At 35.7% G+C, this 16,671-nt stretch overlaps 1 protein-coding gene across 9 annotated transcripts in view; it reads right to left on the reverse strand.

The window, feature by feature from the left end:
* The window catches only part of LOC116597709 (sodium channel protein type 1 subunit alpha), a 140,334-nt gene that overhangs the window by 66,989 nt on the left and 56,674 nt on the right, over window positions 1–16,671 (reverse strand). For all 9 annotated transcript variants that reach the window (XM_032355802.1, XM_032355801.1, XM_032355804.1 and 6 more), the window contains 3 exons: window positions 14,526–14,838; window positions 3,603–3,721; window positions 1,413–1,502 (listed from right to left, as the gene is read on the reverse strand). In XM_032355802.1, the coding sequence (XP_032211693.1) occupies window positions 1,413–1,502; window positions 3,603–3,721; window positions 14,526–14,789 (473 nt within the window). In that variant the 5' untranslated portion in view covers window positions 14,790–14,838. The remainder of the gene's footprint in view (window positions 1–1,412; window positions 1,503–3,602; window positions 3,722–14,525; window positions 14,839–16,671) is intronic.

Raw genomic sequence — 16,671 nt, forward strand, 5'->3', positions numbered from 1 at the left:
CATGCCTAATAAAGTCTATGTAGCTATTGTCTGAAATGTCTTAGCATTGACATAAATGATTAGAACCTCCTGAAAATTACCAGTACATTCACAGATGGAGTGGCCAACAAATAATATTGCAGTAGCATAAAATGATTTTCCTTTAGAAAGTAAAAAGCTAATTTCAGTCATGTTTTATAAATGAGAGAGCAGTGACAAGTTAGCAAGTCTTGTGTTTTTCTCTTTCTACAAGATAAGACCATTAACTAACTTGGAAAAAGGATTTTGTTAACATCAAAATAGGATAATTCTAGGGTCATAAGTGGTAAAAATTTAATTTAGAATGAAATATTGGGGTAACTCAGAAATGTAGATGCTTCCAAAGTTTTGACCTTCTACTCGGAATTTAGAGAATCAAGTCACAGAAACCAGGGGGCCTGAAGATTGATGAGTCTCACATGCTAACTTCAATACTTCAGGTATTCTTTGTATGTAAATTTTACTATTTCCTGTAGGATCGGTGTTTCTTTCAGATTGGCTCCAACTTGGGAGTGTCCAGGAAGGGAAGGGGCTCTTGGGCACACCCTCGTTTTCAGGGTCAGCAGCTGCCGGGCAAGAGTGGTTAGAACCTAGGCAGGGCGCAGGCCCTGCAGGACGTAACACAAACCCAGCCTCTCTGCCCTCAGAGGAATCCCAGATCAGAGTCCTCAGTGCAGTTAGTAATGCTTCTAGTTTTTGGAAACTTTCACTTCAGTTAGTTTAGCAAGTAAAACTTGCTTGAATTACAACTTGAATTTTCAAGCTGTAAAATCCCAAATTTGGGGATTTTTTTTCAATGAATTTTTTTGATGACAATGCTCGAAACTGACAGAGGCCTGACATAAAGTAGATGTGCCTGATGGCAATGAAAACTTGAAGAAACTCAATATTGTCTTCTTATGGCCTGTGTAACAGCCCCTGTTGAATTCTGAACTCACTGACTTCATCTGGAATTTAATGGGAATCAAGAACTACCATATTGGCTCATTTCCGCAATGGCTTTCAAAGCATTTGCTTTGGCCGCTGTAGATCCTAAAGGAAAAATGGTGAGTGTCCAAGGATGATGGGATTCTGATAATCATCAAATATAGGTGAAGGATAGGTATTAGATTTAACACCAGCAGCCCTGAAGGCCAATGTCATTTGTCTTTCTACTTTGTACTTTTGCTTAGAAATGGCTATATAAGAGTATTATATATATAAGATATATATATACTATATATACATATATATGTATAAAATACTCTTCAGTTTTGTTTGGAGGTATAGTTTCAAAATCTTAAATATATAGATACAGATATACATGTCTCTATGTCTCTATATATTTATAGCTACACACACATACACACACACACGCTCACATAGTAGGTGGTTTAAATATAAGTTGAACTTACTCTACATTCTTTGTCCAGTCAGGAGGGTTACTCATTGTCATAAACACACAGTTTGTCAAAATAGTGCACATGATGAGCATGCTGAATAATGTAGGTAATTGTTAAGGAACACACAAAAGAAAATCCAAATCCATGTATTATATTATATAAAACACTGAAAGCTCAAACTGTAGTTTGGCCAAGATGCAGTGACTCATACATTGCGGGCAATTATCTAATTTCTTTAAATTTCGGTTTTGTCATCTGTAAAATGTGGGCAATAATATCACCCTCACAGAGTAGTTGTATAGATGAAGTGAGATAATGTATGAGAAAGCTTTATGTAAGTATCAAATGTTGCTTTTGATACTATTATTGAATCAGTATGTTAACCTCCCAGAGAACTTTGGTGGGGAAACTGCCATCTGGAGCGGCACAGATTCTGAGCAGAGAAAACTGATCTGAACTAATTTGAATCTGAACTAATTCAGGTGACTAAAATAGTAAATTTTGAAGGAAAGCACACACATGCAATATGTAATTTCTTAAATACTTGTTATAGAATAAGTTTGATACACGAAAAAATATGTAGTCCAAGTACAGCACAGTGCTGAGTGTGGGGTTGTTCTATTTTGACAGAGTTTGTTCAAGTGCAGCCACATGAATATGAGTCAAAGTGAAAATTTCAGAAGGCCAGGACTTAAAGTGATATGAATGTAATTAAAATTCCACATAAAAGTGATCTTGGGCAAGTCACTCAGCCATTCTTGCCACAGAATCTCATGTCTCCACTGACTTTCCTACAATGTAGCTAATCAAGTATAGACCTCATCAGTTTGAGGCACAGATTACATGAGTTAAAATGTGCAAGGTGGTTGGCACAGGCCTAAATGTTCCTAGATACGATCCAAGTGTTAGCTCAAATAAATTACTAAACATAACAAACTATGGAGCTGAAACGGACCTTGAAAAACACCTAGTTTAATCACTATATTTAAGAAATCAGAGAAATAAGACCTAAGCTCTAGAGAAATTAGATAACTTGGCTGAGCAGTACAGCACAAGTTTCCTGCCTTCATATCCAATATTCTTTCCACTACAGTTTACTGCCAAAACAAAAATTTTCCATTAAGTGAAAAAGGAAGTTTTCATCAAATGACCACATGATGGCACTAGGAGTACAAACTAGGATAAGGTAACCTCCACAAATGTAAAAACCTTGAACACAGAATTATTATGTTTTGAAACTTTTACTGTTAATAAAATTATATTTATACCACTAAGGAATCTCTTGCTATCAGGTTAAAAATAGAATGGTCTTTTCAGATTTAGAAACTTTCAAAAAAAATCAGGTAGTACATGTTCATGAAAATTACAACAGTAGTTTTATATTTATTTTATATAATAATAAAATAAAATAATAATAAATAAATAAAAATATTTATTTTAGAAATAAAGTTTTTTTGCCAGTGAATATGAATAGATGAATTTAGTTGGAGTCTGTTTTTAACACCAATGGAAATCACAAAGTCAAATCCCTAAAGACCATTTGGAAATATAATCTCAGCTTCTTTCATTAACTTCCAGAGTCTTTACTAAGCAATCAGTTTTCCATGACAGTCATAATCCGATTATTTAAATTTGAAATTCAGCCAATATTGCAGTATTTCCTCATGGATTTCATTAGGAAATATCAAGAATTAACTAAGTATTGGCCAAAGCCCCCTGACATTCTTCCATAGAAAATAAACTTAAAGGTTTATTCTAAGATACACTAAGGTGCTTTACATAATAGATATGTCTAAATTTGGCTCTGGAAATATTTTTCTGTTATTATATCATTATTCACTGCAAATTCTAGATAATCACAAACTTTGTACAAAGATGATAAAGATAAATATGGCCACCTTACACTAGATTTGTAAGACTCAATACGTGCAAGTATTTTTAAGATATATATAGGAAATGTTACAGACTGATGTAGAATATATATTTGATATATATATATGATATTAAAGACATTGTAAGTTTCAGTGTCACCCATATGACTAATAAACTGTAAGAATAAGGCTTATATGACAAAAGAAGATACAAAATGAGTGATTAAATCCATAGAATATGGACATTTCCCGAGCCAATTTTATATTTAGCTACAAAGCACTTACAGATTTTACACACAAATAGTTAATATTGATCACTTGAAAAGGATATGAATGTACCAAAATCTTAATAGCTATTTTCCTAAGAGGATTGAAGGGAGTTAAAATGTACAGGGCAGAGGTGGCACTGAACCGGAAGATGGCCTTCCCTTTATTCAATACTATAAAAGTCTGTAAGATAGGAACACAACATAGAAGTATAAAAGTATAAACCATTTAAACTCTGTTGCCTACTTCTGTTATTTGTCATTATGACTTATTCCAATGCTGTGACTTCCAAAGTGCACCATGCAGACAAGCTATCCCTGGATCTCTTAACTAGAGAGGACAGCCAATGGTGTCACTTACCTTTTACCTGATACTTACCTGCAATTTTATGATACATAAGGAATTTGGCCAAGAGAATTTATTTATTTATCTTAAATATCTGAGTTAAATAAGAGTCTTAAATGGGTGCATACTTTATTTCATGTCATCCTAAGACCCTTAAGACACTACATTCCTTTTATAGTGGTTTCAGCTTTCCCAATTCAAATATCTTGGAAATTAATCCTGTAGAATGCAAAATCATTCACTAGAATTAATGCTTTTTTTTGAAATTGCTTTTTAGTTCCTTATTCTTTAAAATAAATATCATCACTCCATGGGTAATAGGAAATAAAAACAGCCACCAACAAACCTGCTCTGGCATTAGATGGACACAATCCAATAATTGATTTTTGGAAGCCAAGCTCCCCGGAGAGTATCTGTTGACCAGGAGTGCTAAATTCTGTATTGGGATTTCTGAGTTAGCTGACACATTGAATTCTAATCCCAAGTGACTGCTCATCTCATGTAGTGCTTTTTTAGCACGGAGGAAAAGCTAAAAGCCCCTTAAAGAACCTGGGATCCATGAATGTGGATGGAATCACATTCCAAAAATCAGATATATTCAAGAGCAATTGGCAGTGTGCAGACTAAAAAATTAAGTAGCAACATACAACAATATGTATAACATATAATGAAGGATTCTGACTGTGTTTCTTAAGGCATTTACTAATAATCATGTAACATAAAATTTACCATCTTAACTGATTATGAATGAATAGTTCGGCATTGATTTTTTTTAAAAGAATGTATTAGATGGCTTCTTATAGTACCTTAGTATCTTTTAAATCTAATTAGTTCAATAAAAATTTCATTAACACAACTCTTCAGGATAATATTTACCACACGAAGTCCCTTCAATACCAAAGAAAAAGTCCAAAATTGGTGGTAGAGGAGAAAGGCTGAGAAATAGCATCGAGCTTGAAATAGGCTTTTCTTTACAGTCCATGGCTGCAGTAAATTCATGAAATCATTCTAACGTGTGAATAATTATGTGCCTCAGAACAAATTTCGAAACATAGCATTTTGAATGAGTCAGAAATGAGATTCTATGTATGAACTATCACTTTAAGGATATATTTGTATGAGTATAACTCTCCATACATTAGATGGTGGTCAGGTTTGTCACTGACCACTTCGTATATAGTTATCAAACTCAAGTAGCATTTATTGAGCTCCTATATCATAAGCTGTTGTACGAGCACGACAAACACCTGGAATGTATCAAGGAGATAGTTTAGTCTGAATATTAATTTAACCAAACTTCAGTGCAAAAGATGGAAATGAACTGTTTAGCACAATATTTGCAAAGCTCTGTGCTACAGTTTACAAGGGAAACAAAGAGAAATAATACACTAAGAAATTTTTATACTAGTAAATGTTCAACTATGTCAGCCAATGGAAGAAAATCTAGAAGGATAAGTGAAGGTTTACCTAGATCAGAGCCGTCTAATAGAAATATGTGAATTACAAATCTGAACCCATATGGTATTGTAAATTTTCCAAGAGCCATATTTTTAGAAAGGAAAGCAAGTGAAATTAATTTTAGGAATGTTTTCTTTGACCTACTATATCCATTGTTTTATCATTTCATGATATAAGTATTAAAAATTATTGAAGCATTTTACATCTTTTTTTCATACCAATTCTACATCTTTCAAGTCTGGATTCACCACATGGAAAATACTGTAGCCACACTTGGCTAATGTCTATTGCATTTGCAACACAGACCTAGACGCACACCACACATAGCACTGCAATTTCAGCAAGGTAAAAAGCATTTCTGATTTGAAAGGCAAACCAAGAAAAACAGGCAAACACCCCTGCTACCCAACAGTCTGACAATCTGGAGAGCAACGAGAGGAAAGCAGAAGAAGGACTCAGTTGAACTTCTCTAGTTATTGAGAGTACAGACTCTGGAGTCAGATGCCTGGCTCAAATGGGACGTCTTAGCCTTCCAGCACTGCGATCCTGGACAAGTTACTTCATTTTCCTGCAGGTCATTTGTCTCTTTTGAAAAATGGGAATACATATTCTTAGCTCCTAAAGTTGCCATGATTGCAGTTCAGTAAAGATTCTGATGCCTAATATTGTGTATTTTTAGTAAATCACTCAGGTGATTCTTCAGTAGCAGGGCTGTGAACCCATATCTATTAATGGGCAATGTTTAAAGCTCCCCAGATTGCCAATAATTGTGTTGTAATATGCATTAAAATCCTTCCCCTTGACCTAGGTGCATAGTTAATAAGGAAGCAATTATGTTAGAATAGTTTGGTAGAAACTGCTATTTATGAATCTGTGCTTGTTACTCTTGAGTGATTTTGTCTCTGAGTTTTTATAAAATGATTTATAATTTTTTTCCAAGGTGGATGTTGAATTTAACAAGCCATAATTTTCCAGTCTCTTTTTCTAAAGATGTCCACTGTCGTAACTTTTCTTTTTATCTGAGGGCCATGTTCCTTACAGTAAATAGTTTCAGTTTAAGGTCTGATTTTGTATTTATCTAAACATCAAAAAATTACCAAAATAATAGGACTGCCTCTAAATTTACTCCATTTTCCTATTCTTAAAGTAAATGCCCTGGCAAAAGTAACAGAGAAAGGTTAGCAATGATCATGAACAATAGAAAATATAGAATATACTCTTGGTTGATTAAATTTGTGCTTTAGCCTCAAAATTTAAAACGATTTTCAACTTGTACATACACTATGCTACAAAAATACATATGGAAATCAGTTGTTTGAAACTTTGAATATATTTTCCTACAGAAAGAATATATATATACATACATATACATATACACATATACATATATATTTACATACCACTCAAAAGCCTCTGTAACCCTTAATGAAAAGGAATTCTGTATTAATGGTACTATGAAACCTTACCACTGTATAAAAGAACATGTAACTCTGCCAATGGCAGAAGAATTCCAAGTTGGGCTGTCAGGTGCACCTTTCTTACCCCCACATGTGAAGGAGGGAAATCCCCTGGCTTTATCCTCTGCCAGAAGAGAAATCAACCTTTTCCTGGTTCTCAGCTGCTGGTTTGAGAACAGATTTAGAAGGGAGGGGTTGAATGAGCATCACCACGTGGCAAGGGGAGAGATGTTTTAGAAGTCTGGGATGTAAAGAACTTCATAGAAAGTCAAGAGATTCCATTAGTGCCTATCTCTGGGAACGTTCCTCATCTGGGCCAACTCCATGGCATCTAATATTATTTTCCCCCCACCGTGGGCATTCTAAAGGGTCTTACCTACGTAGATCCCTGCCTATTTTATGATAACCTGTGGATTCCAGCCAAGATTTCCCTCCTTTTCTGGCTCAGTGGGGAATAGAAACTCTCACAGGTTCACCACCTGATGACTGAAGGGAGTGTGCAACATTTAAACATTTTTTTTTTCTCTCCTGGTCTTATTCTATTTTTCCCTGTTAGGCTGGGGATAAGCAGCCGAAGGAACAACCAGTGGTATTTGCCTGCCTGTGGAGTACCCACACTTTAGTAGCTGGCCTTCACCCAATTCCACATGTATTCTTTAAGCCGGGGATCACAAGCCAAAAGGCCCCAGAGATTAGGTCGTGGGAGGTCCCTATCAATTTTTGGTATGCAAACCAGTGACAGAGAAATTATAATTTATAATTATATAATATATATAATATATATAATATATAATTATATAATATATATAATCTTATATATAATCTTATATATAATATATATATAATTATATAATATATATAATCTTATATATAATATATATAATCTTATATATAATTATATATATATATAATATATATAATCTTATATATATATAATCTTATATATATATGATTATATATATTATACATATGATTATATATATTATATAATTATAATTATAAGAGAAATCCTAAATATGCCAATCATATGTGCATGCATGTATGCATGAGTGTGTGTGTGTAATCTCTTGATTTATAGGTCTTGGAAACTAATTCAAAATAAATAATATTGCATGAGTCAAACCAAACATATCTGTGGGCTCAATACCTCACAATTAGTTGTGTTTTTTGTTTTGTTTTGTTTTGTTTTGTCTTTTTAAATCTGTTTAAGCTCATACAAAAGAGAAGAATTTGAGCCCAGGGAAGAGTCTGTAAATTTGCTTGTCCCTGGGCTTTAGCTGTGTGTAATGGTGGGGGTGGGGCCAGCGCAGGAGACAACCCCACAGGAGGTGCCCAGCTAGGCTCTTAGCCTCCGGGAGAAGAGAGACTGTAACCACAGGTGCAAATACAATCTGGGGGTCAAATATTTCCCAGCCTGTATCTTCAGCCTATACCGAGGGTATGGTTTATTATTATATGCTCAATTTTTCATGGACAAACAAGACTAGTTTGAGGCCCAGTTCTACTGCAGACTTGCTGTGTAGAACTTTGAGCTGATTGTTCCCTGTTGTTTCTACATCTGAATAGAAAAGAAGGGAATGCCCTTGATGAATTCTAAAGTGCTATAAAAATATGAGAATTAAAAGGTGAAAAGTGTGTGTTCGTCTGTTCTCAAATACATACACATACTAACATTTGCATATTTGAAAGCAGGACCAATTTTCACATTGGAAATTTATTGCTCTATCTTTCCTCCCAAATTTCATATTGAGAAAACAATGCCATCTGATACTTGCACACCTCTAAAATAGATTCAGATCCCAGCCATTATGCTCTGTCTTCATTGTCAAAAATCTAGACCAAGCTTCCATAACGTTCCCAACTTGATCATTGAACGTGTAAAGTGGACCATGTCACTCCTCTAACCTAAGTCCTACTGAAAATTCATTTTGCCCTTAAAAAACTGTTTAATAATGCACTTCAAAGCACCTTTTTCGAGGCTTGTCTCCAACCACATCTTATTCTCTTCCTACTTATTACAGCCCAGAGACATTGTATGTCCATTTGTAGGTTCCCTTTCCCTGGAAGACTTCTCTCTCTTCTCCTTACTACCCTTCAGATCCTAAATTAAATGTATTTCTTTACAGAGGCGCATAATTTAAGTGACCCAAATCTGTCCTCTTTGAGAAAAAAAAGGGTTTATCACCCTATTAGAATCTGGTAGGAAATGTAATTGTCTAATTATTTTAGAAGTTGATATCAACCTACAGAGTCTTAAAGATTTTAGTTTTCACAAAGACAAGCCATGCCCCTGATTGAGAGAAATAGGGAAGCAAAAGTCATGTTTGGGAAGCATTACCAACCTAGGAGATGGAGGGTACAGTCTGCACAGTGGTGTGAATAGGGGTTGGGGGCAGGAAAAGCAGCAGTAGGCTTATATATATTCTATTACTGACTTTTCTTTTCCACCAGTATTATCAACGCAAAGACTGCACACCCGAAGTAGCATGGCAATGAGCCACAGAAGCTGACAGATCTGTTTTAAATCTAGTGTCTGTTACTTAATAGCTTTGTGATCTTAGGCTAATTACTTCACCTCAGTTTCATTATTTTAAAATAAAGACAAGAGTTATCTTGGAAGGACATGAGGATTAAAGTAGAACTGTAAATACCCTGATAGGTAGTGCATTGAGGACAGAGTTCTAATTTTTGCCTGCCTGGCACAGCTTCTTCAGCAGCCTCTGGCACTTCGTTTTGGCCAACACCCCTGTTCCACCGTCTGCCCACGTGGCTCGGATGGTGCTGACCCACCCCCTGGCAACACGGGTCAGCATGTGGCATTAATCTGCTCAATGAGCCCATCCCATACCCCAGCCTACAGGAACTGGTTCAGAGGAGGTCATGGGAACTAACTAGAACCAGTTCCAGGACTTTTGCTAGAGCTTTTGAAGAAAAAGTGAGTTTTTCTTGGGGTGAGTAGGCTGTAGGATGCCAGCTAGGTGCTACCGGTGGAGATTTCTGCCATCTTGTGGGAAGAACAAGCCTGTGAATGCAGCCAGCGTAGGAGAAAATAGAGCCCCCAAATGGAAAAGGACTGTGTCTTGCTGTTGTTCTTCTAGCTGCTGGATCCTTTGATACTACAGTGAAATTTGTCCCACACATACATTTATTAATTAATCAATGAATTCGCTTGTTTGTTTTCAAAACTAGTTTCTGTTGGATTTTTGTCACTCTCAACTGAAGGGTTTCCTCCTAATATAGCAGGTGTTTAATAAATTCTAACCATTATTTTGCTACCATCATCATCATCTGGAATTGTTTCTGAGTAGAGGTAGGGAGGTGACAAAGAAGAAAGAGGTGTCAGGAAGAAATGATGGATGAAGAGGAGAAAGATTTGAAAGTCAACTATAGTGCCCTGAGTGGAAGGGAGAGCCTGGGGGGCTGCTAGTTCTAGAGGAGCTAATGATATGCCAAAACCAAAAAAGTTATAGATTGGGGACTGCTCATAAGACAATTTATGGAATCATAAGTTTTTATTTACCATCTACTTTTCTGATTTTCTATTAAATTACTATTGCAAGAAAACCTCCCTAATCCCAATTAAAAAACAAAACAAATAACTCTCTCTACCCCAATATAACAATTTAAAATTCCTGTAGCAATAACAGACCAGGCATGAATTTGAAATCATGAATTCATAAAAGACTCTTCGTGTTGCTCCAATAAAGAGGCAATGCACATCTTTTTTAGAAGAGCTGATAAGAAGGGAGAATAAATTGTTCATAAATGCCCATGAGGCAATCAAGGAAAGAAGACATTTTTAACTGGATACATTTCTATATTCCATAATTAACAAACATCCATTTTCACTACAGATCTAAAATACCTCATTCTATTTCCAGGACACTGTCACAAAGGATATTTTCTTCCATGGTACTAATGAGTCATCTGTAATTTTAAGAAGAACATGAGAAGAAAGAAGTTTTCTGTAATAAAGAGTAGGTGAAGAATTTGAATGTATAGCTAAATGGTACAAAATTAACCCAAGCTATGAAAAAAAATGTGGGGAAAAAAATAAGGAAAGAAAAGGTGTGTTCACAAGCAAAATGTGCCTTACCACATAGCTGAAGTAAATAAACAAATAAAAGGAACCGAACCTGGAATCCTGTTTTGAAGAGCATGGGACCACAGCTAACATGATATGGAAAACTCTGTGACTGTGTTCTGAGAGCACTGTTATTTCATTTTTTCATTCTTAGGTGGACTGCTAAAGGCTTAAAACCTCTGAGGGTCTGGAAATGCTTCCATGCATGAGGAATGTTCATGAGATGATTGCTATCTCTTCAGTTGTTACTATAATATCAGTGACCATGGATTAACTTATTTTAACAATTTTAGTAAAACTCTTGAATATTATATAAGTTGCACATTTTAAACTAGGGCAAAGAAGATAAAAATATGTGGGCATATGCCATCTGAAAATACACCATCAGCAATGACACTTCCATAAGCTCAATGACATTGTCTTTTTAGAAGATCATAAAGGGCTTTAGTGTTTATGTTGTTTCTATTTCTTACATATAAATTACATATAAATTTCTTATATGAATACCACTGTACTTTAAAATAGAACATAAAGAATAGATTCTGTAACCATTTTTGTAGGCTTGCTTTTTTTATTCCAAATATTAGTAAGAAAGAAACTAAAAACTTTGAATATAGATATAAATGGCTCATTAATTATTGTACTGGAGTTAAACCTTGGGGAAGTAAGTCAATGGCCTACTCATATTTTTATATTCCAACCCACTCAGGCAATAAAATCCACATCCCCATTATCAGGAATAGTGGGAAATTTCATCCCAAGAATCATTTTCTCCAGTGACATTTTCGTCCACTGTTTTAATGAAGATCGCCCTGCTGATCTCAGATACACAAGTCAGAAAATAAAACTGGTTATCAAATATCAAAAGAAATATTCATTATTTTTAAGATGCTATTAATTTTCTATGCATTGAAACTTTAATCAGAGCAAACTAATTTAGAATTTAAGGCTACTCCTCAATGCTGAAATAGTCCAATTATGGAAAGAAAATTTAAGACTAGAAACCAGTGTAACAGCAACTAGAAAGTCTTAATGTGAAAATATATGCAAAAGAAGGAAATTTTAAAGACATCGCTTAGTTGTGTGTCCTAAGCATGCAATGTTAGTTTCTAAGGATTTCAGTGCTTTAGAGTTTTATTTATATTGCTGTTGAAGGGCTTACATTTGAAGACTTGCTTGATGTCAGCCCAGTGGTAAGGCACTGGACATGCCTTACCTTGGGGAGAACTCTTTCCTGATAACAACATTTCTCTTATCAGGTCGTCCTGCTTGCACAATGTGATTTGTTCCAAAATGCCAAAATGTTTTTTCTTTCCTCACACAATGTGCATTTGAAGATAAGGATAGATGATGTTAGAGGCAACTTTGAACATGAACCTAACGAAGTTTATAAGGGTGACTGCAGCAGAAGAATCTGGCTGACTAGTCATTCCTTCAAAACTGTCCTTTCATCCTGAGTTTGAAGACCTTTCTTTTAAATACTTGAAAGGGTTTGCATAATTTTCTTTCCCATCTGCCTTTGTATCCTTTGCTCTATATCATTTGTTATAAACCAGTCAAGGGGTGTTTTATTTGGGGACACAACCTCAAGACAATAACTGTTACCAGTCTGAAAACTCTAATTCGAAGGAAAGATTGATTGGACAATCTGGTTTCCTCATAAGGAATTGCTGTCCTTGTCAACATGTGTTAGTTTGGTCTTTCTTGAAGTACTCATTGACTGTTTTACAAATCGGGACATGGTGTATGAGCTGCGATGCTAGATTTCAGCCCTGTTTGAGGAAGGGGTAGACTCCGGGTAGCTTTAATAATTTTTAGTAATTACTATCAGACAGTGGGGGCACAGATTTGGGGGGTAGCCAAAAGGCTGGCTGAGGATGGACACTCCTCACCCATGATAACAGCACCTCTAAACAGGCTAAAAAAATAAAGATACAAACTCTATGGTGTGAATGAATGTCTGTCTAGAAACACATCAGAGTCATTAGATAAAGAATGAAGCAATTTCAAATAAGTTAAAATGTGTAATTGAATTATCTGCATTGTTGTTTCCTAATACAAATAAACCCCTCATCATTTGCTTAATTTGGGTTTTAGCTTTTGATATTGTATTAAATTAATTTTCAAAGGACTGAATGATAAAGAGCAACTTATAATTTAAATAGTAGTTATGAAATGGATAAACTCTTACCTGCTAAGATTTAATAATATTATGTTAAAAGCGAGGTTAAATAAAACATAATGAAATCTATAGAAAATGATTCTTTATCTCTTTCTTTACTGTACAACAGGCAAACCAGTTTTCACAAAGGGAAAGTAAGTCCTGAAATTGCTTATATCCTGAAAAATCTTTTTTAAAAATCTGAACATAGTGAGATTTTTACCTCTGAAACTATGGTACTCAGTAAGAAGCAATTTGTAAAACTGTCTCTAATCCACATATTAAAATTGCCAGACTTACACATTTAATAAGGAATAACTTCATACAGAACTATGCCAGCAACCAAGAGAGTCCCTAAAAGTTCTAGGGGTATTTTAAGCCTCATGTCCAACTAAAAAATTTTGTTTGCTGTGTTACAATCTTTTTGCCTCCCCCTTTCACCATGAGTTCACAAAGGTGAAAAAGATAATAAAATGTTGCAAATTAACTAGTCATAAATTTAATCTAAAATCAACACAATAGTTTTTTTTCGATTTTATCTTTTTCTATGCTTTCCTTCTTGGTTTGGTGAAATCGTGGTCATGATGAAAGACTGGGTATTTAATACAAGGTTTTCATTGCAAGCATGAATACGGAAAATGCAGGGATTTAAATATCATAAGTTCGTTAGAATACTATATTTCTTTTAATTCTTGCCAGTATCAATATACTTTCACCAAAAAATTGAATAATTTTTTGAAATAAAAATATTTCAAGCAATATTTATGTATTAAAAATATTGAGAAAAATGGCTGAATAGTTTTCATTATTTAAATTTTGATTTAACACTTTTTGATACAGCCATTCAGTTGTTTGTTTCTTAGTTCAGTTGACTGATACACTGAGTTTTAATGGCTCCTATTGCTAAACAGGATACTCCCCAAAGATACATGGATCCAAATGGAAAAGTACATGATTATTTGCTCTGAATAATTTTTAAAACTGTAGTTTGTATAGGAATGTTCTTGCCTACTTAGGAAAAAGTTTCTGTAGGAAATTGACTTATTATACATAATGTGATATAGAAATTGAAACCTTTGTGGCACCAGATTTTGTTCCATGAGAAACCAATACTAGTATTTTTGAAATATTTATCACTTTTGATAATTCCTGGATTTTTAAGTGTGGAAAACACATAAAATTATACAGTAAATACAATCTCTGGGGAGAACTTTTTAATTTGTTCAATTAGCTGCCTGCCTACATCATACATTTATTTTTAGGTATGTGTTGTGGTGCATTTGGGACAGCTCCATCTGGTATGATATAATCAATTTATTTCTCGTGGATGCATATGCATAGAACACACACAAATGTCTTTTATTTCTTAAACAGAAGGACTTTCTGCTAATTTGGCACATATTGGTGCAATCATAGTCCAAAGTATGTAGTAGGCAATTAGCTGTAAAATATGCCTGATTTAAAAAAAAAAAAATCACTCACTTTTTTATTGATATAGTACGGGTCCAGGTCCTCCAGCGGCTCTGACACCATCTCTGGAGGAATGTCTCCATAAATAAAAGGAAGGTTCTTTCCAGCTTCCAAGTCACTATTTGGCTTTGGGCCATTTTCATCATCATCTTTCTTGTCTGGTTTGGGATTCTTAGCCTTTTCTTCTGCAATGCGTCTTTCAATAGCAGCAAGAGATTCTCTGGTGAAGAAGTTGAAGCTGTCAGGTCCTGGTGGTACAAGCACTGTTTGCTCCATCTTGTCATCCTGCACATTTTAATTACCATTTACTCTGCATATGAAAGTCCTAAAAAAAAAAAAAAAGGTTGCAGATAGTCTAAGGAAATTAAAAGATTTTAATGTCTATAAACTCTGGTCATGAAATATGAACCAGAGGTTTGGATTTTTGTTTCTAATTAAATTGAAATGGAATTGCTAAATATAAATTGTTTTGTAGTAAGACCATTTAACACCAGATCTATCCTTCTAATCAATTTTTAAGCAACATAGTTAACCACAGGCACAAGGCTGTACGCAGCTCTCTAGTACTTAGTTATCTTGCATAACTGAAACTTTATACCCATCACATGTCAATCCTCCATCCCCCCAGCCCGCATGACCACCATTCTACTTTCTGCTTCATTGGCTTTGGCTTAACAGATCTGTTTCCTGACTTGGGTTTTGTTAAGTGTCCCATGTTTATTAATACTTGTGCTTTGCTGATACAGGAACTGTGCCATAACTTAAGAAAGTGATTCAACTACAGCCTTAATTAAAGTACATTAGGCTAAATACCATCATGTCGCTAATGGGCTGTTCACTCTGTGAGCCACCCAGATGAGGATATATCCCCACAGAGGCAATGGAGAGCTTATCAACAGGAAGAAGTGGAAAGGCGCTGTCTCTGAGAGCATATAAAATCCAACCCTTCAGCCCTGACAGGTGGCTCCTGGCCAAACCGATCAAACTGTTTGCCACAGCCAGCCTTAATAACCCACCAGAGAGTCACTACTGATGGAGCCCGAGACCCGAGTCTTGATCTAAAGACAGGAACTGTGACCTGCCCACGTCATTAGCCATGCCAGGGTTGGCTTTCTTGAATGCACATGGAAAGAGACAGTTCCGTGTCGGACAAATGCCCTTTACATGACTAGGAATGAGAAATAGACCAAACTGGGAAGACATTCCTGGATTGGGCCTTAGGTGAGAGAAGACAGCAGAATTCTCCTGTTTCAGGAAAAAGTGATGGGGAAGAAGCCAGGGTGCGTTAAGGTCAACAAGGTCGGAAGTGTTTTGCTTCACTTAAGCAATAAGGCTATTCGTGCTGATATTCTAGTCCCATTGTGCTCAACGTATCATGAGGACCTGAGGAAACACTCAATTCCATACAGCAGAGTCAGATCTGATCTGATGCCAGGAGCCAAATCCCAAATGTATTCTTTCAAGGTATATTTAATATGCACTCAAATTTCAGAGATACTACGGAGCCAGAACTTCCCAGAGCCTAAGCTCCTGCTTGGCCATGAGTTTTATCTGGAAACTCTGTTAACTCATTAAGGTCAACAAGCTATGATGCCATTAATTGCAGCTTTGGCGGATAGAAACTGCAATAATAACACTACAGCCATGACTGTTTTGTGAGGAGTTCTAGAGGGCCCTCAAATTTCACTGGAGGATGTTCCCACTGCTGCGAGGTTTATGACCATGTTTTCCAGCGAATGACCAGAAACAAGCGGAACATTCAAGACTGAATTTGCACCCTCCATCTACTAAGTGAGCTAACCAAACTTTCAGAGCTTCTTACAGTCTACCTGTAATCGGCTCCGGGCCTGGAAGAATAGAAAAATTAAATCAGTAAATCTAAATGAATGGAAAAGGAATATTTTTTATGACTTTATTTATTTGACAGAGAGAGAGATCACAAGTAGGCAGAGAGGCAGACAGAGAGAGAGGAGGAAGCAGTCTCCCTGCTGAGCAGAGAGCCCCAGGCGGGCCTCGATCCCAGGACCCTGAGATCATGACCTGAAGTGAAGGCAAAGGCTTAACACACTTAGCCACAGGCATGCTGGAAATGGAATACTTTTACCCTAAAACTCTACCTCTTCCAGATATCCGCAAATGACATATCAGATATAAGACT

The sequence above is a fragment of the Mustela erminea genome, chromosome 8 (genome assembly GCF_009829155.1).
Source record: "Mustela erminea isolate mMusErm1 chromosome 8, mMusErm1.Pri, whole genome shotgun sequence".
In the NCBI taxonomy this organism is placed as follows: domain Eukaryota; kingdom Metazoa; phylum Chordata; class Mammalia; order Carnivora; family Mustelidae; genus Mustela; species Mustela erminea.